This window comes from Suricata suricatta, chromosome 8 (assembly GCF_006229205.1).
Source record: "Suricata suricatta isolate VVHF042 chromosome 8, meerkat_22Aug2017_6uvM2_HiC, whole genome shotgun sequence".
Taxonomy (NCBI): Eukaryota; Metazoa; Chordata; class Mammalia; order Carnivora; family Herpestidae; genus Suricata; species Suricata suricatta.
This window is the reverse complement of record NC_043707.1, coordinates 80,568,390-80,595,287: the sequence shown is the minus strand read 5'-3', so window position 1 is coordinate 80,595,287 and position 26,898 is coordinate 80,568,390. Positions and strand designations below refer to the sequence as shown.

Sequence of the window (26,898 nt, the reverse complement as noted above, 5' to 3'; positions counted from 1 at the left end):
TATTTGTTGAAGCCTGATTTGTGACCTGGTCTGTTATCTATATAATCCGATATGCACTTGAAAAGAATGTATGTTTTGCTGCTTTAGAATAAAATGTTCTGAGTATATCTGTTAAGTTCCACCTGGTCTAGTGTGTCATTAAAAGCCATGTTTCCTTGTTGACTTTTTGCTTAGATGATCTATCCATTGATGGAAGTGGATGTGGAAGTTACTATTATTGTATTATTATCAATGAATTCCTTTATGTTTGTTATTGTCTTATGTATTTGGGTATTTTCAAGTTGGGGGCATAAATATTTACAATTGTTAGATCCTTTTGTTGGATAGTCCGTTTTATTATGATCTAGTGTCCTTCATTTCTTATTACAGTCTTTGCTATAAAATTTAGTTTCTCTGATAGAAGTATTGATAATCTGGATTTCTTTTTTTTTTTAATTTTTTATTTATTTATTTTGAGTAGGGGTGGAGAGAGAGGGAGAATCTCAAGCAGGCTCTGCAAGTGCAGAGCCTGATGTGGGGCTTAAAATCATATACCATGAGATTGTGACCTGACTGAGCCACCCAGGTGCCTCAATACTCTGGCCTTCTTTTGACATCCATTAGCGTGGTAGATGATTTTCCATCCCCCTACTTTTAATCTGGTGGTGTATTTAGTTCTAAAACAAGTCTCTTGGAGAAAAGCAGTCCCAGCAGAGTGCAGAGGGGTAGGACTTGACATGACCAGGTAAGGCAGGCAGTGTTGGTCCTTTGCTATTTATTGAAGTTGGTTTATGCTGAGGGGTGGAGGAGGGAAATGGCACCACCCAGCTTCTTTGTCCCTGTAGAGGAGAGTCTGTGCTTGCTGCTCCCATGGAAGCACTTTTGGAGGAGTGAACAATTTCCCATGGTGCATCACAGGCATTTTTCAGATCACTAATTTCACACTCTCTCTGGGTTGCTTGCCTGCCTCGAGCAGCACAGAATACTTTGGGCTCTACCCTAGCCAGGCCTGCTGACTTTTAAAAATCCAAACTTTAGGTGCCTAGTGTAGCAGGGATCTGTGCTTATTCTCTGGGAAAGGGTCTTGCCATGTTGGGACTGATCAGGTTTGTCTCAGAATGGCAATCACACCAGAGTGCAGGAGCATGGATTTGGAGTAAAGTTCAGTGAAGAGCTGGTGTCCAGGATACTCGCCCTCAGCTGGTTTCTCTGTACCTATGCTGAAGGGTGGAGGAGAGAAATGGCACCTGCTGGTTCTTTTGTCCCTAGAGAGACAATGTTACCTCTCATAGATGGTTGCCAAACCATCTGTGCCTTTTAAGCATTCCTCAGATCATGCAGTCTGCCTCAGTGTTGTTTGCCTGCCTTTTTTCCAGGGGTAGAGCAGCTTTCTCAGGTCTCTATCCAAGCCAAGCCTGGGGACCTCTAAAACTCCAGTCTCTGAGCCCCACTGGTTGTAAAAACTCACAAAATTTAGCCCCTCTTGTTTTCCCAGCCAACAGTTTTGGGGAAATGTTCTCCTTGTGCTTATCCCTGTGCATTTTGCTTTCTTTTGCCTTTTTCTGTGACAGGGGCTTCTTCCCTTCTGCAGCCTGCTGTGGTCCATTTCTCCCCCAAACCATGGCTCCACACTTTTGCCTTCCTCAGTGTTACCTCTTCTCTCCCTCTAGTTGTCCAGTATGTTCAGTCAGACGTCAGATCAATTTCTTGAGGATTCAGAATGATTTGATAGTTATGTAGCTGTGTTTGAGGACCAGCCAAGCGTAGGGTCCTCCTACTAGGCTGCGGTCTTAGTTTATCATCCCTTTTCTTGCTTTGTCTTCTTGATGAGTTGACTGCTTTATCATTATAAAATAACCTTCTTTTTCCTTCATAATGTTTTTGCTCTGAAATCTACTGTTTAATATTAATATATCCACTCCAGCATTTAATTTAATTTTTATTTTTAGAGAGAGGCAGTGCAGAGGGGAGGGGCAGAGGCAGAGAGAGAATCTCAAGCAGGCTCCATGTTCAGTGCTGAGCCCAGCGCAGAGTTTGATTCCATGACCCTGTGATGACCTGAGCTGAAAATCAAGAATTGGAAGCTCAGCTGACTGAGTCGCCCAGGCGCCCCTCCAGCTTTCTTTTGATGTGTTAGAATGGTATAGTTTTTACCATTCTTATGCTTTTAACTTATTTGTGTCTTTATATTTAAGTGGATTTCTTATAGGCAGTATATATTTGGGTCTTTTTGTATACAGAGAATATCTTATTTCTAAAAAAATTAATATTTTTATAGTTTATTTTTGATACAGAGAGACAGAGCATGAGTGGGGGAGGGGCAGAGAGAGAGTCACAGAATCTAAAGCAGGCTCCAGGCCTGAGCTCTCTGCACAGAGCCTGTTGTGGGGCTCGAACTTACAAGCTGTGAGATCATGACCTGAGCTGAAGTCAGACACTCAACTGACTGAGCCACCAGGTGCCCCAGAGAATATCTTATTTTTAACTGGGTATTTATTCCATTTAAACTTAATGAGATTATTGATATGTTTTGATGAAATCTGCCATGGTGGTATTTCTTTTGCCCTTTAGCTCATGTTCCCTTTTTCCTTTTTTCTGCCACCTTCTGGTTTGATTTTTTATGACCCAATTTTATGCCCTTTGTTGATTTATTATATAGAACTCATTATTTTTCTATTTCAAGGCTTGCTTTAGGACTTGCTAAATTCAGTCTATTTCAAATAATGTAACATCACCTCACATATGGTATAGGAACCAAACATTGTTGGCAACAAAAGCAAAAATAAACAAACTAAAAGTCTTTTTCACAGCAAAAGAAATGTCAACAAAATGAAATGGCAACTACAGAATTGGAGAAAATATTTGCAAACCATATCTGATGAGGTAAAATTCAAAATATGTTAAAAAAAAAAAACTCCTACAACTCAATAGCAAGAAAACAACATGATTTAAACATGGTCAGAAGAGCTGAAGAGGTATTTTTCCAAAGCAGACATACAGATGGTCAATAGGATTATGAAAAGGTGGTTGGGGAGCCTGGGTGGCTCAGTTGGTTAAATGTATGACTTCAGCTCAGGTCATATAGTTTGTTGGTTCAAGCCCTGCATCAGGTTCTGTGCTAATGGCTTGGAGCCTGGAGTGTGCTTCGGTTCCTGTGTGTGTGTATCTCTCTCTGCCTCTTTCCTGCTTGCACTCTGTCTCTCTGTCTCTCTGTCTCTCTCTCTCAAAAATAAACATTAAAATGTTTTTTAAAGAAAAGGTGGTCAATGTCAGTAATCATAAGGAAAATGTAAATTAAAACGATGGTGGGATTTTCACCTATTAGAATGGCTGTCATGAGAAAAAACAAGAGTAACAAGTGATGATGAGGATGCAGAGAAAAGAGAAAGCTTGTGCACTCTTGGTTAGAACGTAAATTGGTATAACCGATATGGAAAACAATATGGAAGTTCTTCAGAAAGTTAAAAATATCACTACCGTATGATCCAGCAATCTCACTTTTAAGTATATATCTAGTGAAAATTAAAAAAAGATCTCAAAGAGATCATTGCAGCATTATTCACAATAGTCAAGATACAGAAACAACCTAAGAGTTCACTGATGTATGAATGGATAGAGAAAATGTAACACACACGTACATGTACAGACAGTGGAATATTATGTAGCCATGAAGAAGAAGGAAATCTTGCCACTTGTAACAACCTGGAATACCTTGAGGACATTATGCTAAGTGAAATAAGCCAGACAAAGAGATATATACTACATTGTATTTATACTACATTGTATTATATGTGAAATTTAAATGCATGGTATCAGTTACATGTGAAATCTGAATACATATATGCATATGTGGGTACATGCATAAATGTATAATGTGTGTGCATACACACACACGAAGACCAAACTCCTAGATACAGAGGATAGAAAAGTGGTTGCCAGGGACCAGGGTGTGGGGGAAGTAGAAAGAAGTTGGTAAAAGGTATAAACTTTCAACTATAAAATGAATGAGGTCTGAGGATCTAGTGTAAAACATGGTGACTATAGTTGGTAACAGTCTTCTATAACTGATATTTGCTAAGAGAGTAGAACTTAAAAGTTCTCACCAGAAAAAGAAAAGTTGAGGAGATGGATGTGGATCTTTGCAACATATATGGGTATCAAATCACCACAGTGTACACTTCAAATATCTTACAATTTTATATGTTAAATATTCCTTAATAAAGCTGACATGAAAAGAATTTTACAGTAGTGTGCTGCAATTCCCCTTTCCTTCCCATTGGGCTGTTGTCATACATTTCACTTTTATGTATATACTATAGTTCATTATTTTTTAAAACATAACTTAAGATAAAATTCTCAAAACATCTACTTCACCCACTTAAAGTTTAATATTCAATCATTTTTAGTATGTTGACAGAGTTGTACCACAATCACTATGGTCAATTTTAGAACATGTTTATCACCCTATAAAGCAACCTTTACCTGTTAACAATCATTTCCCATTCCCTCCAATCTTCTCCCCCAACACTCCCCTGCCCCCTAATTCCTGGCTTTTACTAATCTACACTCTGTCCCTATGGATTTACCCATTCTGGACATTTAATACAAATGGAATCCTACAACGTGTAGTCTTTTGTGACTGGCTTTTTCTTTTAGTTAGCATAGTGTTTTCAGGTTAATTCATACTGTAGCATATATCAATACTTAATTTTATTGACGAATAATATTCCATTGTATAGATGTAGCACATTGCATTTATTCATCAGTTGAACATTTGAGTTGTTTCCACTTTTGATTATTATTAATATATTGTTATGAATATTTATGTACAAACTTTTGTGTGTATATAAGTTTTAATTTATCTTGGATATATGCCTAGGAGTAGAATTGCTGAGTCATATGATAACTCTATGTTTCATTGTTTGAGGTACTGTCAGACTGTTTTCCAAAATTATTGTATTATTTTGCATTCCCTCCAGTAGTCTATGAGGGTCTGATGTCTCCACATCCTTGGCAACACTTGTTATTATCTGACTTTTTGATTCTAGCCATCCTAATGGATGTGAAGTAATATCTAGTGTTTTTTATTTGCATTTCCCTGACAACTAAATGATGTCGAGCCTCTTTTCGTGTCCTTATTGGCCATTTGAAAAATGTTCATATCCTTTTTCAATTTTTATTTGGGTTGTCTTTTTATTATTGAGTTGTAAGAGTTCTTTATATATTTTAGACATAAGGCCCTTATTGGATATATGGCTTGCAAGTATTTTCTGTCATTCTTTAGGTCGTTTTTTTTACTTTCTTGATGATATCCTTTGACATTACATGTCAAATTTCCTGGCAGGAGGATGAATATTTAACCCTCTTTCTTCTCTCATAAACATGGACACTTACTTATCTCTCATCACCCAGTAAGGTTACCACATAATCTTAGTTAGATAAAAATTAATAAGAGGCATTCATGCTACACAGAGTTGACCTTGCACAACTTTTTATATGTTTTTTTCCCCCAGAATTAATAACTGTTTTTCTATTTGTATGTTTTACTGTGTGCATTCACTAATTCAGGCATAGATTTTTCCATCAATTATCTAAATATCCTCTTAGTAGATTAAAAATATACTTTCAGTATATTTATTCACTACATATAATTTCAGCCTCTTGAAGATATCTTTCTCATTGGCTTCTGACCTGTTCTATTCTGGACTGATTGCCTCTCTTTGTTTATTCTACAGCGTGACCTCAGGTTTCTTTTCAGCATTTTTCTTTGTCCCTCTTGTGTTGAATCTCTTGTTTTTTATGTCCCAAGTTGTCTTCTGTTTTGGCTTACTCTCTCCTAATTGTGGAGCGCATTCTCTAGTAAATTTCTGAGAAAGAATGGGACTGTATTTTTGAAATGTTTTATTATTCTCTCATAATTGATTGATAGCTTAGCTGAAAATCAAATTCTAGCCAGGGAGTAATTTTTCTTCATAATTTGGGAGGTATTTCTCCACTGTCTTGTAACTTATAATGTTCCCATTGAGAAGTTGAAACCATTTCGATTTCCTGAATTTTGGCTATTGACTGACTATGCCCCCTCCATTCTCTGGTAGTATATAAGATCTTTAAAAGGTTTCCACCTTTTAAAAAAGTGAAAATAAAAATTAAATACAATCTCAACCCTTCAGAAAATTTGTAAATACATTTCAAAGAACTTTTTTTAATTTTAGGAGTAAGTTGCTGACATGATGCTCTGTCACTCCCAAATACATTAATATTTCTTATAAACAATGATATTCTTCTAGTCAACCACAATAAACCTTCAAAGTAAGGAAATTTGCAATGATCAAATCTTTAATTCTCAGACCCCATTCAAGTTTTGCTAATTGTGCTGATAATTTCCTTTTACAGGAGAAGGATTCAGTTGAGAAGCAGGAAATTTACCTTTAGTTTTTGTGTCTATTTAGTCTTCAGTCATGACCTTGACATTTCAAAATTATAGGTCTGTTATTTTCTTTCAGTTTGGGTTTATCTGATGTTTACTCATCATTAGATTCAGGTAATGTATCTTTGGTAGGAATATCACAGAAATGAGGCAGTGTTCTTATTACATCTTATCAGATGGCTCATGATTTTGATATGTTCCATTATGATGATGTTAACTTTGTGCACTTGATTGAAGGGGGTTTTCTAGGCTTCTCCACTATAAAATTACTATTTTCCTTATGTAATTAAAAGTATTTTCTGGAGAGATTTTATAAATATCCTACTATCAAATTTTCATTGTATTTAATCTTCTATGGATTAATGGTTTCATATTCAGTTGGTTATAATCCTTTACTATCAGTATTTATTTTGATTCTCAAATTGTTTCATGTTTGACTAGCACAGGCCCCTTTTAATTGGTCTCTAAGTCTTTTGGAAATACACTCCTCATTCTTTGAGCCCTTTATCACTTTTTGGTTCAAGAAAATGAACCAGGCTTTTTTGTACTTTCTCTGCCTAGCCTTTGGGTCAGCCATTTCCTCCAGGAGCCCTGGTTCATTTTAATGAGATATGGTATCTAGAAGTCAAGATCTTGACACTGGGCACTCTTTGCTGATGGGTGGTCACTGCTCCCAAGCGTTCTCATGGCTATGGAATAAGTACATGTATATAAGTAAATGTATAAATATATACACATTCACCTCTACATTTATTTCTATATCCATCTATATACAATTGAAAACTGTGAGTTCACAACAGTACCTCCAATTTCAGTTCAACATCCCAGGGTTCATATTAGTTTTCTCTCCCATAGTATTAGTAACTATCTTCTCTGATAATGAGAAATCTAGCTCTCAGTATCCTTAATATGTTAGCATATTTGACTCATCTATGTGACCAGTCTCTGATTGCTGCCACTCTCTGTCCTATGCAGATGTCATCCTCATTCTCGCTTGTGTTCCAGCGTTCCCTGCTAAACCATCCTCTTACCCTTCTCATGTCTCTCAGGGTCTGATACTCTGTATCAAACTGCCCTCCTACTCTCCTCCCCTCGGCCCTAGTGAAAAGTCTAGGCTCTAGTCTCTAGAGACTTTCCGTAGGTTTTACTACACTAACCTGTGTGGATACCCTCTTGACCTTGTTCAGGTTCATATACTCTGTGCTGGGCAGCCCTCCAATATGGTACCTTCCTTCTCCTCCAGTACTATACCACTTCTCCATTCTTATTTTGTTCTGGCTTTGCTTCTCCCATATCAGGGATGCTCTCTTCTTCCTGTGTGGACCCTGACAGCTAATATTAAAATACAGTGTTCATATTAAAATAAACTGTTTCTGAATATACAGAGAGGCTTCTTCATTTTACTTTTGGATATACTTTTGCTAGTGTGTGTCATTAACCTTTTATTCCCTCCCTCCCTCTCTCTTTTGACTTGTTTAGCCATCTTTTTAGAGCCATTAAATGTTTTAGGACTTTCAGAGACTTAAATGAACAATTGATTATGAATATAGAGAGTCTTTATGATCTTTCACTAGATTCCATTGCATTGGATGATATTTTCAAATGAACAATATCTTAAATAACTTGAGGGACAATTTTATTTATGAATGACATGTTTTACACATAAAAATGCAGTGCAGCATAGGAACAGAGCACTCTATACTATTGATACTGGCCACTCTATACTGATGGCCACTCTAAACTGATAAGTAGTATGTTTATTAGTTCCCTATGGCTTCTGAAACAAAATGCTAGCCACTGTATGGCTTAAAACAAGAGAAATATATTGTCGCACAGCTCTGGAGGCTACAAGTCTGAAATCAAGATGTCGACAGGCAGGGCCATATTTCCTCTGACACCTGTAGGGAACTCCTTTCTTATCTCTTCCTAGTTTTTGGTGGTTTGTTGGCAGTCTTTATTGCTCTTTGGCTTTCTGCTGCATAACTACAGTCTTTCCCTTTCTTGTCACATGGCAGTCTTCCTGTGTGTCTCTCTTCACATGGCTGTCTTTTACATGCAACCAGTCATATTAAATTAAGAGTCTACACTACCATAGTATGATATCATTGTAACTAATTACCTGTACAGTGGCTCTATTTGCAAATAAGATCACATTTTGAAGTACTGAGTGTTAAGACTTCGACAAATTTTTTTGGGGGAAACACAATTGAGCTGTTCACTGTATATAAACTAAGGCTTTGTTTAATTTTTTTTATAGGAAAAAATCCTCAGATTATACCTGAGAGCAGTCTCTTTGTTGTTAACTCATGTAATGTGTAGTATTATATAGTCATACAACTTCATAATGTAGTGTCACTAGCTATTAGAATTAGTTACATACAGGTTTTTGTTTTGTTTTGTTTATTTTGCTTTAGACTGTTTCTGGTAATATTAAGAAGGGAATGTTAGTTTGGCCAACTCTCATAAATATCTTTGATTTGCTAGCCAGCGACTGTTATCAGTTTGACTCTCAGATTTTAGAAAAGTCATCTGGGTCAGATTTAAGGTAATTATGTAAGCTAAGGATCTGTATTCCTTTTTTCCTATCCAGAAAAGACAATCGATAGCTACTTTCAGAAGGTTTTTAAGGATCACTGTTACTCCCCATTTTTTTCAGTTTCAGAGGGACCAGTCCTAGCTACTGTTTCCCTAATCAGCACATCTGTCCTCTGTGGAAACTTTTAAAATACTTTTCAGATTTACTAACTTTTGAGGAACCCTGAACAGTATTTGACTTTATACATGATTCATGAATTTCAGTATTCCTTATACTGTTTCTTAGTTGCTGTTTTCTTAACCATCTGGAGATATACTTTAAATTAAGATCTTTCCTCATTTGATATAAGCATATATCTCTTAATTGAACACAGTATTTACTAAATTAGTTCAGACTTGTGCTGGTTAAATTGCATGATTTGCTAAAACTTGTGAATGAACTAAATGTTCCTTCCATTGGCTGAATTATATGATTATCTTAAACATCTAAATGAGCTAAATTTTCTCTGAAAATTTCCAGTATGGAATTGTTTGCCTAAGATGAGTTCCTATACTTTCTCCTGAAGAATATTGATTTTAGAAAATAGTATTTTCTAGATCATCAGTATTCCCTGAGAAGAAAACTTAAATTTCTTATTTTGATTAACCTGAATGCCTTGTCTTTCTATATATTTATACCCTTGCTTTCAATGTATTGTGTTAAGAATACTTAGTTTTTCCATTATAAGCGTTCAAAATACCTCCTCCAACATTTGAAAATGTTGATATTAAACACGTTTTTCTGGGGTGCCTGGCTGGTTCCATCAGAGCATGTGACTCTCGATCTCAGGGTTGTGAATTCAAGCCCCAGTATGGGCATAGAACTCATTTAATTTAAAAAACAGACTATTTAAACCCTTTTAAAAAACAAAAAAAGCAAGTTTTTCCAAATTCTTATCCAAATATCTTTGCTTTATTTTGAATACTTTTAAATTTTTTTCCCCAGTGATGTTAGACTGCCATATAGAATATCTCGTACAGTACATGGCTTTTTAAAAATTTATTCGACAAGTTATTTTACTAAGCTTTGCAACAAGTTCTAGGGATACAATAAGAAGTAAGTCTCTAATCCAAAGGAATTTATAATCCAGTGAAACTGGGGTGAAAAAAAATAAGAATTATAGCATAGTATTATCAGAAACTCGAAGGGATATTATATTCTACCCTACTTGCAAACTAACAAGTTAGCCTGCCAGTTTCATAGATGCTGACAGAAGACACAAAACTCCTGGGTCAGAGAGACAGGACTTTAGTATTTAGAGCAAGCAGTAGCTAGAGTATTAGCATTTTCTTGGACTGACTCCCGAAGGGTGAAGTGAAGAGGATCATGTGATCCCTGCACATGCAGTGTGTTGCAAGGGAGAATTGAAGAGATTAGGGAACCTGAATCTTTAATAGAGTAATAAGTATTTTGCCTGCTGTTCTGGAGGAGATATCATCTTAATCTTCCATGACTATAAGCAAACTCACCCTTTGCTCTAGAAGGAGACTCTATATCTTTCAAAACTGTTCACTATACAAATATCTTTGAAAAGACTGTCCAGTGTCTTTTCTCAGAAGATAGGCAGAAATGCAAAAGGCCAGTAGAAAATTATTCCCTAATCCCTGTGAAGAGATTCTCTCTGTTGTTGGCTTAGAATAAAGTTGCAAAGAGACCGTGAATTAGTTGTCTGTTGCTGCATAACAAATTACCATGGCTATAGCAGCTTAAAACTGCACATATTTATTATCTCAAAGCTCCTGTGAATCAGAAGTCTCTGTACATTCTAGCTTGATTCTCTGCTTAGGTTCTCTCAGGGTGCAGTTAAGATGTCATCCAAGGTGGAATACTCATGTGGAGTACTCAGGTCGGGAAGGATCTACCTACCCACCCATGTGGTATTGGCAACATTTACTTCCTTGCAACTGTAGGATTCAATTGCTTACTTCTGAAGCCAGCAAAGTATAGAGAGATTAGAGAGGGATACAGAGAAAAAACAAGCAGGGAGGAAATCATCATTGATATAAAAGGGTAAGAGGATCTGTATGCTTGTAGTAAGACAGCACCTTGACAGCAGAATTTCTCAAGCTTGGCATGATTGAAATTTTGGGCAGGATAATTCTCTTACTGTTCTATGTGTTCTAGGATGTTTAGCAGCCGCCTTGGCTTCTACCTACTAAATTCTAACAGCATCTCCCCAGTTGTAACAACCAAAAATGCCTTCAAGCATTGCCAAAGTGAACACCCATGTATTGGCCACTCAGGTAAAGAAATAGGTGTTTTGCCATTACTTTAAAAACTCCTCAAGGGTGTCATGCTAAGCGAAATAAGCCAGGCAGAGAAGGACAGATACCATATGTTTGCATTCATAGGTCTAACAGGAGAACAGGAGAAACCTAATGGAGGACCAGGGGGAGGGGAAGAGAGAGAGTTGGGGAGAGAGAGGAACGCAAAACTTGAGAGACTGTTGAATACTGAAAACGAACTGAGGGTTGAAGGGGGAGGGGGGAAAAGAGGTGGTGGTGATGGAGGAGGGCACTTGTGGGGAAGAGCACTGGGTGTTGTATGGAAACTAATTTGACAATAAACCACTTAAAAAAAAAAGAAAAATTGTGTGTGCACACACACACACACACACACACACACACACACACACAAAACTCCTGTTTTGCTTCTCTACTTCCCTCCAAGAGAAACTATTTTTTTGTAATGGTGTTCTTGTTTTTCTTTCTAATCTAGTTTTACCCATTATTTTAAAAACGTTACATATAAGGAAACATTCATGTGTATTTTTTATATATGGCTTTTATATATTGTTGTTTGGCCAACATTATGTTTGTGAGATTTAATTATGTTGTTGCATTTAGCTGTAGTTCATTTATTGCTATTGCTATGTAATCTTTCACTGTATGAATATGCCATTATTTATTTCACTGTTGGACTTTTGAGTTATTGACATTTTCTGGAAATTAGAAATAATATTGCTAAACAATACTGTCAATGTTTTATAATATCATTGTACACACATTTTTATTGGGCACATAGTTAGGAGTGGAATTTCTGAGTCATGAGGTGCCGGGAGCCAAAGAAAGTGTTAAAGATCTCTGGTGGAAAATTTAAGGCAGAATTAGCCAACCTTGGTGGAATGTTACAGTAAAATAAACAGCAGTAAATAGCTGTTAGTTCCTGAAGAGTCATAAATAACTGTTGGCTCCAGGAACTGAGATTACCATCAGGTAATGTCTGACAGGTCCCTGGTACCGTGTGCCTCTCCCTGCATTCTTTCTCCTTTCCCTGCACATGTATATAATCAGCCTCCTTGAATAAACGTTAGAGCTTGATCAGACCTCTTGTCTTGTTCCCATTCTTTGTATCTCTTGCCCCATCCATTCACCTGTTCCCTCCTCCAGGTTCCTGTTGAATGACCCCACAGGCCAGGGCAATGAGGAATACATACCTTCATTTTGAGTAGATAATGACCAAATGTTTATGAAAATGGTTTTCAAAATGATATCAGTTTATATTCCCATTAGTGGTATATGTGAATTCCCATTACTCTTCCCCCAAACCTGATACTATTAGTTTTAAAATTTTTACCATAAAATTTTGGTTGGTAGCTAGTAGCATTTCATTGTGGTCTTAATTTGCGTTTTTCTGTTAATGAGGTTGAAGATCCTTTCACATGTATATTGACCATTTGAATATTTTCTTTTGTGAACATCTTGTTCAACTCTCTTGCCCATTTTTCTTTAGGGTTATCTTTTTTGGGGATTTATAGAGCTTTTATGATTCTGTTTTTGGTTTTATAGGTTGCATATATCTTTTCCCGTTTCATAGTTGGCTTTTTTCCTCATTATTGTAGATATTGTTGCTGTGCCACTCATATCCCCTTGGCATTCACTTTTGTACAATGAATTCTTACTACAAGCAACTGAAACTCACTGCCTGAGGACTTTCTTTAGCCACAGGAGAAACTTGAGGGTAATTAGGGAGTGGTTGCTCAGCAATAGATCTTAACCAATACCAAACAGGAATTGATAAATAAAAATACCATTTTACTTACCTGTGGGAGATTTCTGGAGAGACGACGAGCAAGATGGCAACGACGTTTCCAGAGGCTTCCAGCAGCTAATGGAAACAGGGACATTTCCAAACCCCAGGAATGTGACCATGCTCCTTCCTTAATGGAAGCGTGAATAGCCCCAGAGAGGCTGGGCACCTTGATCGCTGAATGGTCCCAGAAAGACCGGGTACCGTGAAAAGGGACAGTCCCAGGGAGGCTGGGCACCATGGACATCTCCAAAAGAGATGAAGACAGACCAAGAGCTGAGGGCTAATGGCAAACTTTATTAGGAACAGCATCTTATTTTATATCTTCCTTGCAAGCCTGGAGAACATGGCAAACGTTTAGTCAGCAGTAAATGTTTAACCAGGACAATAGAGACAGTCACAGAGTGGCAGAGCAGGAGCAGGTTGCAACTGTGTGTGGGTATATCTTGTAGCTTCATGTCACTCTTGGCTGATGACCAGGAAGGCTGTGTCCTGCACTTCCTCCTGGAACTTCATCAAGTCCCTTGTTCCCAGCATTTTGGGAGCAGAAGTCTGATAAGGATGTTTTATGCACAAGGACAGTGCTTGGGAACTAAGGTCCAATGTCCTATTTCACAACACTTACCTCTGGAGATAGCTTATGAAACTTATTCTACAGCATCTCTGAATGGTCTCCAGCAGGATTGAGCCTCGGTACCATACAGTGATACCGTAATCATCAGTGCATCCTATATTGCTGCCCTTCCCTATCGTCTTGCCTGTACTTCTTAGAATAACTTTTCAAATAAATTATTTGTCCTCAAATTCTAATTTCTCTGAGTTGGCTTTTGGAGAGCCTATCCTGGGTCAATGGTGCCTTTTGATGAATAAAAGTTCTTTATTTTATGATTTGGTATTTGTACATACTGCAACATGATCACCATAGTAAGTCTAATTAAAATCTATCCTTATACATACTTAGAATTTTTTTTTCCTTTGTGTCAAGGACTTTTAAGATCTACTCTCAGTATGCAATAGAGATTATTAACTGTAGTCATCATGCTGTCCATTACATCCTCATGACTTTCTTATTTTACAACTGGAGGTTTGTGCCTTTTGACCGCCTCCTTCCATTTTGTCCACCCCCTGCCTCTGGCAGCTCCTTGTCTTTTCTCTGTATCTATGAGCTTGTTTTTTTCTTTGTTTTTAGATTTCACGTATAAGTGATATCTTTGTTGACTTTCTTTGCGTGACTTATTGAAAGTTCTTAATTTATATGTAGACCCTAGTTTATGCTTTTTCCTTTATAGTGGGTGTTGTATCCTGTGTAAGAAGTCTTTACCTACCCCAATGTCTTGTACCTATGGGGTTTTAATTAATAGAGATGACTAAGTGATGACATAGTCTGATGTTATTAAAAGATTTTTATTACTTACAATTTATGAGAGGGGGGGTACATGCAACATGGGGTCATGTGGGGAAGTACCACGGTTGGTCAGGGGCCGAAGGAGTGAGGGGAAGATATCACAAAGGCCTTTATTACTACAGTAATGAGAAGTTATTAGGCGGGTATATCTTTTATTGGGTAGAAAGCAAAACACAAATGTTGGAGTTTGTAGTTATAGGGTTTGTAATATGATTTCTGTGCCCACAAAAGCCAGACTATGGGGGAGATATAGGCAACTTTGGCTATTAGAGTGGCTCTATGAATAATGTATGTCAAATCATCAATTATAATGTTTATAAAAGTTGACAAACTTACAAAAACAACAGGGTGCCTGGGTAGCTCAGTCAGTGAAGCATCTGACTCTTGACTTCAGCTCAGGTCATGATCTCATGGTTTGTTAGATTAAGCTCGGTGTCCAGTTTTGTGCTGACAGTGCAGAGCCTGCTTGTGATTCTATCTCTCCCTTTCTGTCTGCCTTTCTCCCACATGCACATACACTCTCTCTCTCTCTCTTAAAATAAATACGCTTAAAAAAAAAGTTTGGTTAGAACACCCAAGGTAGTAAAGATATTCTTCTTTGATATATTCCAGATACTTTATTGTTTCACTGTTTTGTATTTAGATCTGTAATCCATTTGGAATTGATATTTATATGTGGTGTGAGGAAGAGGCCACCTTCCCTTTTTTTTCATACAGATTCATAATCTTATTGGTACCATTTATAGAAAAGATTATCCTTTCCCCATTACTCTACACTCAGCCTTTGTCATAATCAAATACTTGGATTAAGTCATATGTTTGGGTCTATTTCTAGACTGTATTCTGTCCCATTGATCCCTCTCTCTGTCCTTGTGCTAATACCACAGTTTTATTAATTACTCTAACTTTATTATAAGTGGATATTCATTAGGTTTAATCCTTCTACCTTGTTCTTTAAGGGAAAGTTGGTATTTTTGGGAGATATTCTCTTTTGGTAATAGGGATGAAAGTTGTCTTCTGTTTGATGACTATTATTTATTTTTAATCTTCCCCTTTCAGAGATCCATTGAGAGCATGAGGTAACTTGTTTGGGGTCTAATAACATTTATTTTGGTATTTCTTCTAAATTGGCTCATATGGTCACTAAATAGTCCAGCTATTGTGCAGTAAGAAATAGGTCAGGGATAGGGATAGGCAATAGGGATATAGGTCAGAAGACTACAAAAAGAAACAGTTATATATCAAGTACATTATATCATAATGTAATATCCTAAAATTCCTTGTCAGTATTGGTAAATTTGTCCATTCAGAAGACTTTCTTCATTTCCCCAGGTTTAGTACCACTGTTTGGTTCTAGGGATAGTGCAATTTGATTTATAAACAGTTTAAAATTTTGAATGCTGATATTGCTTTACTTCAAAAACTATAATCAATTTGAACAACTGGAATTATGGAAATTGTTTCACTTGCACAAACAGGAACCAATGAGGGAAATTTGTGTCATTCTGTAACTATCTCGGAAGTTTGGATGTAGCTTTTCAAATATTATCTTTCCACAAATAACCTTTGTGCCTTTTTCAATTAATCTTAGTCTCTTGGTACTGTTCAGGATTGAAATGTATCTTCTATCACTACTGTAGGTTAAGTTGGACCCAAGGGGCTGAAGTAGAAATGAAAGTTGGGCACAATGAGATGACCTCTTTTCATTGTCAGACTTTCTGGAAACTAATGCACTAGGCTTATTATGATGGGTCAGTAATTTTACCTATTGTCTATATTGTCTATTCTGGTATACTGGGTAGGTTGATATATAAAAATCTATGAATATGACCAGTGTAGAATGTTCAAGAGGAAAACTCATTCTTGTATTATATATTTATAGTATCCACATTTGGGTCTTTATCTTAATAGGTTAATGCAGCTGAATCAAAGATAACAAATTTAATATACCTAAAACATACCTTGGAACTTGTGGATCCTTTAAAGGTAACTTATATGGATGTATATTGTATAAAACATGTCTAACATCAGTTTTTAAAACAACTTTTTGTTTCAAAATAATTTCAAATTTAGATAAAGTTGCAAGAATAGTATAATTAATTCCCATATTCTCCCCATACTCACACAACAGACACTACCAATTATTATACTTATCATTACCCTTATTGAACTGTTTGAAAATTGCAGTACCTAAATACTAAAGCGTATATCTTTAAGAACAAAGATGTTTTCGTAAATAACTACAGTGTAATTTAAAAAGATAGGATAGTTAACATTGATCCAATACTATTATGTGTACTCTATATTCAAATTTTCTAATTGTTTTAATGATTTTTTAATGGATTTTTTTTCTTGATACAGAGTCCACCCCAGGACCATCATGCATTGTATTTAATGTCATGTTTCATTATACTTTTTTTAATTAAAAGTTTTTCAACCTTTTTTGGTCATGATATTAACATTTTAAAGAGTGTCAGTTGTTTATAAGTTATTCGTCAATCTGTGTGTATGGTTATTTTCTCATGATTAAATTCCACTTATGCATATTCATCAGTAATACTCTATGGATAAAGTGATATCTTTCTCAGTATATCACATCAGAAGACACATGATCTCATTCCGCATTCTGGTGATACGAACTTTGATCAATTCACTGCGATATCATTAAATAATCTGTGGAGAGATACTTTGAAACTATGTAAATATCCTGTTCACTTGATTTTAGCATTTATTTCTAACTCTTACCTGAAGTACCTCTGATGTGATTTTTTAATACGATAAATACTATATTTTATTTTTTATTTATTTTATTTTTTAAATTCTTTGAACATTTATTTATTTTTGAGAGACAGAGAGACACAGTCTGAACAGAGCAGAGACAGAGAGAGAGGGAGACACAGAATCTGAAGCAGGCTCCAGGCTCTGAGCTTTCAGCACAGAGCCTGACGCGGGGCTCGAACCCACGAGCTGTGAGATCATGACTTGAGCCAAAGTTGGACGCTCAACTGACTGAGGCACCCAGGCCCCCCTAAATACTATATTTTAAATACTAAGATGTGCAAAACTTGTATTTAAACATTTATATATTTAAATAATCTCTTCCCCCAATGTGGGACTCAAATGCACAACCCTGAGTTTAGGAGTCTCATGCTCTACCAATGGAGCCAGCCAGGTGACCTTGTGCAAAACATTTTTAAACATTAAGGTGACAAAGAAGAGCTGCTTTTAAAAAAATAATGAAAAATGTGGAAAAAGTTTGTTACAGAGTTCATTCTAATAAATATTATATAATGAAAGCAATTTGGCAAAAGATTTAAAAAATGTTGCCATCTTTTTTAGAATGAAAAAAGTATAATAAATTATCCCCCCAAATTGATAGATTTGATAAAACACAAATTTTAAGCTTTGACATGTCAAAGGCAAAGTAAAGCCAAAGAAAATTAAGAAAAATTTATAACAGACAAAATAGTAATTTCTTTCATAAAACTCATGTAATTTCAAAAGCAAATACTGGAAAACCAATAGAAATGTGCAAAATGCTCCTAAAATGGAAATCAAAGGGGTTAATAAGTAGTACCAAAAATATTCAACTTCAATATTAGTCAAGGAAATAAATATTAATGTCATTTTTTATATGTCAAAGAAGCAAAGATTTAATTTTTTTAATGGATGCAACTTACTGCTAATGAGAGAAATCTAAAACATAAAACTTCATACACAGCTTTTATGCGTACAAATTGTACATAAACTTTACAGGGAAGTTTTTCAACATCTATCTTTTGATGCTGTTATACTACTAGAAATCTGTCCAAAAGAACTCTTAAGAAATATTAACTAAGGTTTATGCCCAGTTATGGTCATTGCAGCATTATTTATATTAGTGAGAAAATGTAAGTAGCATACAACTCCAAGGATTAAGGGAAGAGACTGTTTTCTAGAGGGTGAAATATGACTTATTAAAAATTTATACTGTTAAAAGTTTCTTCTTTTTTTTAAGCGTTTATTTTTGAGTGACAAAGAGAGACAGAGTGCAAGCAGGAGAGGGCAGAAAGAAAGGGAGACACAAAATCCGAAGCAGATTCCAGGCTCCAAACTGGCAGCACAGATCCTGATGTGGGGCTTGAACTCATGAACTGTGAGATCATGCCCTGAGCTGAAGTCAACCCTTAACCAACTGAGCCACCCAGGTGCCCCTAATAAGAGTTTCTAATGCTTGTGATGCAGTATTAAGTAGGGGAGAAAAGGAGTATGCAATGATAAAAAGATTTTTTATTTGGGGAAGTGACCAGAAATATACTATCATGTTTAGATTATTTATTTAGAAGAATGGTAGAATTAGAAGTGATTTAAATGTTTTTGTTTATGCTTTTATGAATTTTACAGTTTTTGAAAGTATTTAAATATTTCCTATTCATTAACAAAAAATGTTATTATTGCCATTACCTTATAGCAAACTAAATTAGGTAAAAGTCGGCTTAACTATGTTTTCTTTTTTCTATTTATTCAAATAGTGACCACTCATAATTTCCATTAAGCAAAATTAAATACCTGATTTTTCCATATAAGAATGGAAATTGCTAAAAAAAGAAAAAGAAGAAGAAATTGCTGGGGTGCCTGGGTGGCTCCGTTGGTTAAGCATCCGACTTAAGTTTAGGTCATGATCTTGCCATTCCCAAGTTCCAGCCCCGTGTTGGGCTCTGTGTTGTGACAGCTCAGACCCTGGAGCCAGTTTCAGATTCTCTGTCTCCCCCACTTTCTCTCCCCCTCCCTCCTTCACACTCTCTTGCTCTCTCTCATTAAAAAACAAAAAAGAAGAATGGAGAAATTGCTCTATTTATAAACATGCAATGCACTTTTTTAGTTTAATGCATAGTTAAAACCCAGATTTTAGAATTATATGTAGAGTACTCTAAAAGTACAATCATAGTGGGTGCCTGGATGACTCAGTTGGTTAAGCGTCTGACTCTTGATTTCCAATCAGGTCAGGAGATCCCTATTGGGAAGATCAAGCCCAAAGTTGGCATCGGGCTGCACCGTAACAGTGCTGTGCCTGCTTGGGATTCCCTCTGTCTCTCTCTTTGTCCCTCCCCTGCTTGTGCACATGGCCCCCTTCTCAAAAATAAACAAACTTAAAAAAATTAATGTACAATGATAGCTATTTAAGTACCTACCCCTAAAAAGTAGTTGAATGCTAACAATTAGCTGACAGACAAGAAAAATTAAAGTCATAACAGTAAAGCAGTGAATCCCCTTTGTTAGCCAGGTGTTCTTTATCTGAAAATGTGAAAGATACCTCACACATACCTAAAATATCTATTATGCGTACACACTTGAGAAGATGAAGCAAGAAAGTCAAGAAAGAACTTGTAAACTTTAAAGTAGTAAACAAAGGTAAAATGCTATGTTTGAATAGTGTCATTTATTATTTTTAGTTATATTTATTTTATTTTTTTAACAGATTGCTCTGAAGAACTGTAACACGCCTTTATTAAGAGCTTACTGTGGTTCCTTAGAAGATAAGAGGTCTTTGTCACTCAGCTATTAATAAAATATCCATGCTAATTATTCCTTTCTTCCTCATCATAACTGATGTTAAGGACTCTAATTGTAATCTATAGGGCAATTACTTGAAATCTGGTTAACAGTACCTTTAAACTATTCATCAAAGTTCTAATTATACATTGCATCTTATAAATGCCCATAAATAAATAGCATATTGAGTATTTTTGTTAGTGGGCAATTGGAAGAGTATTAAAAATTGAAATAATACATAATTTTAATAATTCTTTTTTTAGCCATTCTCCATGGAAAGACTTACAAATATAAAAAGATATTCCTCTCTTTTATAAATCATAAAGGGCCTAATGTATAAGATCTAAATACCATTTAATTTTAATATTGTTTTTAGCGGTGGCACCTTGATTCTTGACCAAAAAGACTTGTGATACTTAAGAACTGCTACTTTATTGATTCAGGATTCACGTCTTTTGTGAGCCACACATTGAGGTTAATAATAAAACAAAATTACAAATAAAATACAGAACAGAGGAAAACAAAAGTTAGGAAAATAAATGTTACCACACTTTTGGTTTACATGATCACTGCAATTAATTACTGATTATTGTGAGATTGTACACTGTCTTACACTATGTGTTTAGTGCCCCCAACTGAGGGCATGAGCCATATATTTAATCCTTCTTTGAATCTGTACACCTGACATATTGATTGATACATGGTGTAAGTAAATGTTTATTGAGTCAATGAACATGAAATCAGAATTTTTATAACAGTTCTTCATGGATATATTTTATACTCATAGACATAGTTGGTGTAAATAATTTGGGAGATCTCCATATTAGCAATTGTAGAATTGTTCTTGGTAGTGTCCTGTTATTTTAAAAGACTGATTTTGATTGACAAAATATTTTAAAATTGACATAGTCATAGTTCTAACTTCTGTAAGGCAAATATATATGTATATATATTGCTAAATTATTCTTAAAATAATTTTAACAGATTTCAAGAAAATATATTGTTATATTTGAAATTATTTCAAGAAAATATATCATTAACAGACTCAGATTATAAATTAAAATAATTATTTGACTTAATTGTCTTTAATATTTTTTTTAGGTTTGGAATCATACTTGAAAAGATTAAAACTGTAATTAATGATGATGCAAGATACATGAAAGGATGCCTGAACATGAGGACTCAGAAGTGCTATGCAGTGAGATCTAACATAAATGAATTTCTTGACATAGCTAGAAGAACATATACAGAGATTGTAGATGACATAGCAGGTAATTTAATATGTCAGCATATTTTTCTTTGTTTTTTTTTTTTTTTTAGAAATTAAACCTTTTTAAGACATGCTGTACTTTTCTTGTGATAACTAGCCATGCATGTTTTTAATTAAATTTTTGTCATCAAAACAGGTAAGAATAATATAGTTACCATTTAAAATATATTAAAATATGATTATAAAAATAAGTGTATGTGTTATAGTGTGTTCTTTTCTCCAAACTTAAATATAGAGTTTCTTCAAATTTAGAGTTACCTGAAAATCAGGAGATATTTGTTTACCTTCATATAACACTGTGTATAAATTACATGAAAAGTGCTATCAATATGAAGTGATTTCAGAGGAAGAGATATATTTGTCTAAAAGAGGTGGCATTTGAGCAAGTACAGTAATTCAGTAACAAATTTATGGAGTTTCTTGTAAATACAGAAGAATTCTGCTTTGGGTACTAGGAATACATAGTAAACAAGACAAAGTCACTGTCCTCATGGAGATTATATTATAGTAGAGAAAATAGACAATAATGAAACACAAATGCATGTGTGTGTGTATGATATGTATATATATACATATATCAATCACATAGATCATATAATATCACATGGATATAAGATATATGAGAAAAATATAACAAGTTAGAGGGGTCAAGAGTGTGACTGGGTATGGTAACGTAGAGGATGGGAATGTTTTAGTAGATAGAGTAGCCGAGAAAGGAAATCCACCTACTGGTAGTGGTACAGACCAAATTACAAAGGCTAAGGAAATCTTAAGGGATCAGGGAGAAAATTGGTTAGGATGGAATAGGGCATTTCCTGACAAAAGTAGGTAAGATTGGAAATGTAGACTGGATACCAGAATTTAGTCTTTGAAGGTTCGGAGTTTGAATATAGTGACGGAGACAGGGAAGCCATTTTAAACTATTACAAGTTAACAAATTAGAGTGATAGCAGTGTATATGAAAAGAGAGAAATGCAAAGGTCAAAGGAAGAAACTACAAAGTAATAACTGAGTAGTTATAGACACGGTAAAGGGAAATGTAGCTATTGGTGCTGATTGAAATTTCTAACATGAGAGTGGTTATATGACTCAGAAAAACAAGAAATTGTTGGGAGGAACTATTTTGCGGAATAAAGATGTTAATTTTTACAAGTAATGTTCAAGGCATTAATGGTCATCAAGCTAAAAATCTATGAGCTCAGCATTACCTTGATTCCAAAACCAGACAAAGACCCCACCACAAAGGAGAATTACAGACTAATCTCCCTGATGCACATGGATGTAAAAGTTCTCAACAAGATACAGGAAACCAAATCTAACAATACATTAAAAGAATTATTCACCACGATCACGGGGGATTTATTCCTGGGCTACAGAGGTGGTTCAATATCTGCAAATCAGTCAACATGATACATCACATTAATGAAAGAAATGACAGGAACCAGATGATCCTCTCACTAGATGCGGGAAAAGCATTTGAAAACATACAGCATTTTTTCTTGATAAAAACCCTCAAGAAAGCAGGGATAGAAGGAACATACCTCAAGGTCATAAGGGCCAAATATGAAAGACCCACGGCTAATATCATCCTCAATGGGAAAAAACTGAGAGCTTTCCCCCTAAGATTAGGAACACAACAGGAATGTCCACTCTCACCACTGTTGTTCAACATAGTGTTGGAAGTCCTAGCCTCAGCAATCAGGTAACACAAAGAAATAAAATGCATCCAGATTAACAAGGAAGAAATCAAACTTTCACCACTTGCAGATGACATGATACTCTATGTGAAAACCTGAAAGATTCCACCCCAAACTCTTATAACTGATCTATGGATTTAGCAAAGGATACAGAAATTGGTTGCATTTAAACACACTAGTAATGAAGCAGCAGAAAGAGAAATAAAGGAATTGATCCCATGTATAATTGTACTGGAAACCATACAATACATAGGAATAAACCTAATCAAAGAGATAAAAGCCAAAAACTATAGAAAGCTTATGAAGGAAGTTGAAGAGGACATGATGAAATGGAAAAACATTCTATGCCCATGGGTTGGAAGAACAAATACTGTTAAAATGTCAATACTGTCCAAAGCACTCTACACATTCTATGCAATCCCTATCAAAATAGCGCCAGTATTCTTTATAGAACTAGAACAAATGATTCTAAAATCTGTATGAAAAGAAAAGGCCTCAAATAGCCAAAGTAGTGTTGAAAAAGAAAACCAAACCTGGAAGCATCACAACTCCATACTTCAAAAGTTGTATTACAAAGCTATAGTCATCAAGACAGTACAGTACTAGCACAAAAACAGACACATAAATCAATGGAACAGAATAGAGAACCCAGAAATGTACTTATAAATGCGGGGCCAATTAATCTTCTACAAAGTTGGAAAGAGTATGCAATGGAAAAAAGATAGTCTCTTCAGCAAATAGTGTTGGGAAAACTGGACAGTGACAAGCAGAAGAATGAACTTGGGTCACTTTCTTACACAAAAATAAATTCAAAATGAATGAAAGACCTAAAATATAAGACAAGAAACCATTAAACTCCTAGAGGAGAAAGCAGACAACACCTCTTTGACCTTGGCTGCAGCAACTTCTTAATAGATATGTCTCCAGAGGCAAGGGAACAAAAGCAGAAATGAATTATTGGGACCTCATAAAGATAAAAGTCTTCTGAATAGCAAAGGTATCAATCAACAAAACTAAAAGGTAACCTATAGAATGAGAGAAGATATTCACAAATGACATTCCAGATAAAAGGTTAGTATCCAAAATCTGTAAAGAACTTATAAAACTCAATACTCAAGAAAAAAAATCCAGTGAAGAAATGGGCAAAAGACATGAACACACACTTTTCTAAAGAAGAAACCCAGATGACTAACAAACACATTAAAAGATGCTTAAAATCACTCATCATCAGGGAAATACAAGTTAAACCAACAATGAGATACCACTTCACTCCTGTTAGAATGGCTAAAATGAACAATTTAGGCAACAACAGATGTTGACAAGATGTCAAAGGAGAACCCTCTTGCACTGCTGATGGGAATGCAAACTGGTGCAGCCTCTCTGGAAAATAGTATGGAGGTTTCTCAAAAAATAAAAAATAGAACTACCCTATAACCCAGCAATTGCACTACTAGATATTTACCAAAAGGATACAAAAATGTTGATTCAAATAGGCACATGCACCCCAATGTTTATAGCAGAGCTATCAACAATAGCCAAATTATGGAAAGAGCCCAAATTTCCATCAACTGATGAACGGATAACAAGGATGTGTGGTATGTACATAGTGTATACGTGTGTGTGTGTGCATGTGCACACGTGTGTATAATGAAATATTACTCGACAATCAAAAGGAATGAAACCTGCCATTTGCAACAACATGGATGGTCTAGAATGTATTATGCTAAGTGAAATAAGTTGGTCAGAGAAAGATAAATATCATGATTTCACTCATAAGTAGAATTTAAGAAACAAAACAGATATATAGGGGAAGGGAAGGAAAAATAAGATAAAAACAGAGAGGGAGGCAAACCATAAGAGACTTTTAAATACAGAGCACAAACAGGGTTGCTGGAGGGATGTAGGAAGGGGATGAGCAAAATGGGTGATGGACATTCAGGAGGACACTTGTTGGGATGAGCAGTGGTTGTTATATGTAAAGAAAGAATCACTAAATTCTACTCCTGGAATAATTATTACACTATATGTTAACAAATTTAGATTTAAATTAAAAAAATATATATATACACATTTATAACTGTCGTGAGTTTGAAGTTGATAGGAAGATTTTGATTTTTTTAGGAATTTTATTTGTATCATCCATTGTTTTGGAATATTTTGTTTTGCAAAATATGTTTTGTGGAGAGAATTTCTTATTGTGAACTAATGATTGTAATTATTTATATGATTCTATTCCTTTTCATAAAAACTGATAACAAAAAATCTAATATTCTAATACAGAGATTATAAAATAGTCTTAGTTTTGTTTTTTATTTTAGTTTTTAGGGTTTTTTTACTTCCAAAGTACCTATCAAAATGTCAACCTTTGTACTACCAATTTTTTTCTTAAAAGAATGCTGAAATATATATGTTAGAAACTAAAAATCTTTATAGTTTAAGAGTAGCATGACCTCCATATTTATATATAAAATAATAAGAAAATATATGATTTCTTTAAACAGAAAATAATTTCCTCATTAAAATTCTTTTTGTGTTTCTTGTTTCTGGTCACTAGGAATGATATCACAGCTTGCAGAAAAATACAGTCTTCCTTTAAGGACAAGTTTTAGCTCTGCTCGAGGATTTTTCATCCAGATGACTATAGATTGTACAGCACTTCCTAATAATCAACTTCCCTCAGAGTTTATTAAGGTTCATTTTAGCATTTTGGCTTGGAAATTATTGTTTCTGATTTTGCAGAATAACTTTTTACATTTTTTCAGACATTCCTTGAATTTTACCTGCCAAATTTCTGGATGTTCTGTATATTGCTTCTACTATTAACCCACCTAAGAGTTATATTAATCTAAGAGTAATGTAGAAACTTTTAATTTTTTTTTTATTTTTGAGAGACACCAAACAGTGCATTCCACAGTTCTGGAAGTGTGGTATGTATAAAAAAAAAAAAAAAAAAGGAAAATGAAAAAAAGGAAGTCCAAAGATATTTTTGATCAAAGGAATTTGGAAAATATTGTACCATGTCCTGTTTTAGGTAGTTCTCAGTGCATATTTGTCTATTAAAGGTTTAAAAATCCTGAAGTAAAGAAATCTACTTAACTTTTTAAAATCCAATATTGCCAAACCTGGATATCAGGGGAAATATTTTTTTCCGAAATACACATTATCTTCCCCACGATTCACCAGTTTGCAAAAGTCTAACCCCTCTAATTTTGCTTTCTCTGCTCCCAGGGGTAACTTTTGGCAAAACAAACCATTTAATTTTTAGGATTTTAAAATACACACTATAATACTAAATAATGGGGGATGAAGTAGATGAAGTAAAGAATGGGTGGAGACATAGTAATGGGGTTAGAGTTTGAGTGAGGTTGAAATGTGGGGCAAGGGCTAAGCTAGGTGAGGGAGGGAGGGAGAGGTATATCTGTCATGCATGTTACTCAGTGATAAGTTGTACCATTTAACATATTTATATGGCTATTTTAATTTTAAGACCTGTAAAAATAGTTGTGCCAGAATAGACTAGGTCAAAAAATCCTGCTTTAACTTTATAAGTGATCTTTTCTTTTTTGGAGACTTTATTTGAGACTTTGTGATGCTTTACCTCAAAAATTAAAGTGATTAACCTAAGTTTTATTTTATAGGAGTGTACACATATCTTGACATTTGATTTTTCATTTCCTAGCAGATATCTAAAGTGAAAAATTCTTATACCTTTACATCAACAGATTTAATTAAAATGAATGAAAGATGTCAAGAATCTTTGAGAGAAATCTATCATATGACTTATATGTAAGCACATTGGAAATATTTGTTTATTAAATTGGTTTAATATGAGGCATTATGATACATTTCATCAATTGGCTTTTTTCTGATTGCAGAAAATTACACAATTATGAATGTTAACAAAGAAATATAATCTGGAACTACAATTAAAACTTTTAAAGTCTGTCACTGTGATTGGGATCATTCAGCATCATAGAAGATTTG

At 35.0% G+C, this 26,898-nt stretch overlaps 1 protein-coding gene across 1 annotated transcript in view; it reads left to right on the top strand.

Moving 5' to 3' along the window:
• The window catches only part of MSH4 (mutS homolog 4), an 86,398-nt gene that overhangs the window by 37,887 nt on the left and 21,613 nt on the right, over positions 1–26,898 (top strand). The window contains exons 9-13 of the mRNA XM_029948461.1: positions 16,327–16,401; positions 19,874–19,938; positions 21,049–21,218; positions 25,469–25,605; positions 26,597–26,700. Coding sequence (XP_029804321.1) covers positions 16,327–16,401; positions 19,874–19,938; positions 21,049–21,218; positions 25,469–25,605; positions 26,597–26,700 — 551 coding nt within the window. The remainder of the gene's footprint in view (positions 1–16,326; positions 16,402–19,873; positions 19,939–21,048; positions 21,219–25,468; positions 25,606–26,596; positions 26,701–26,898) is intronic.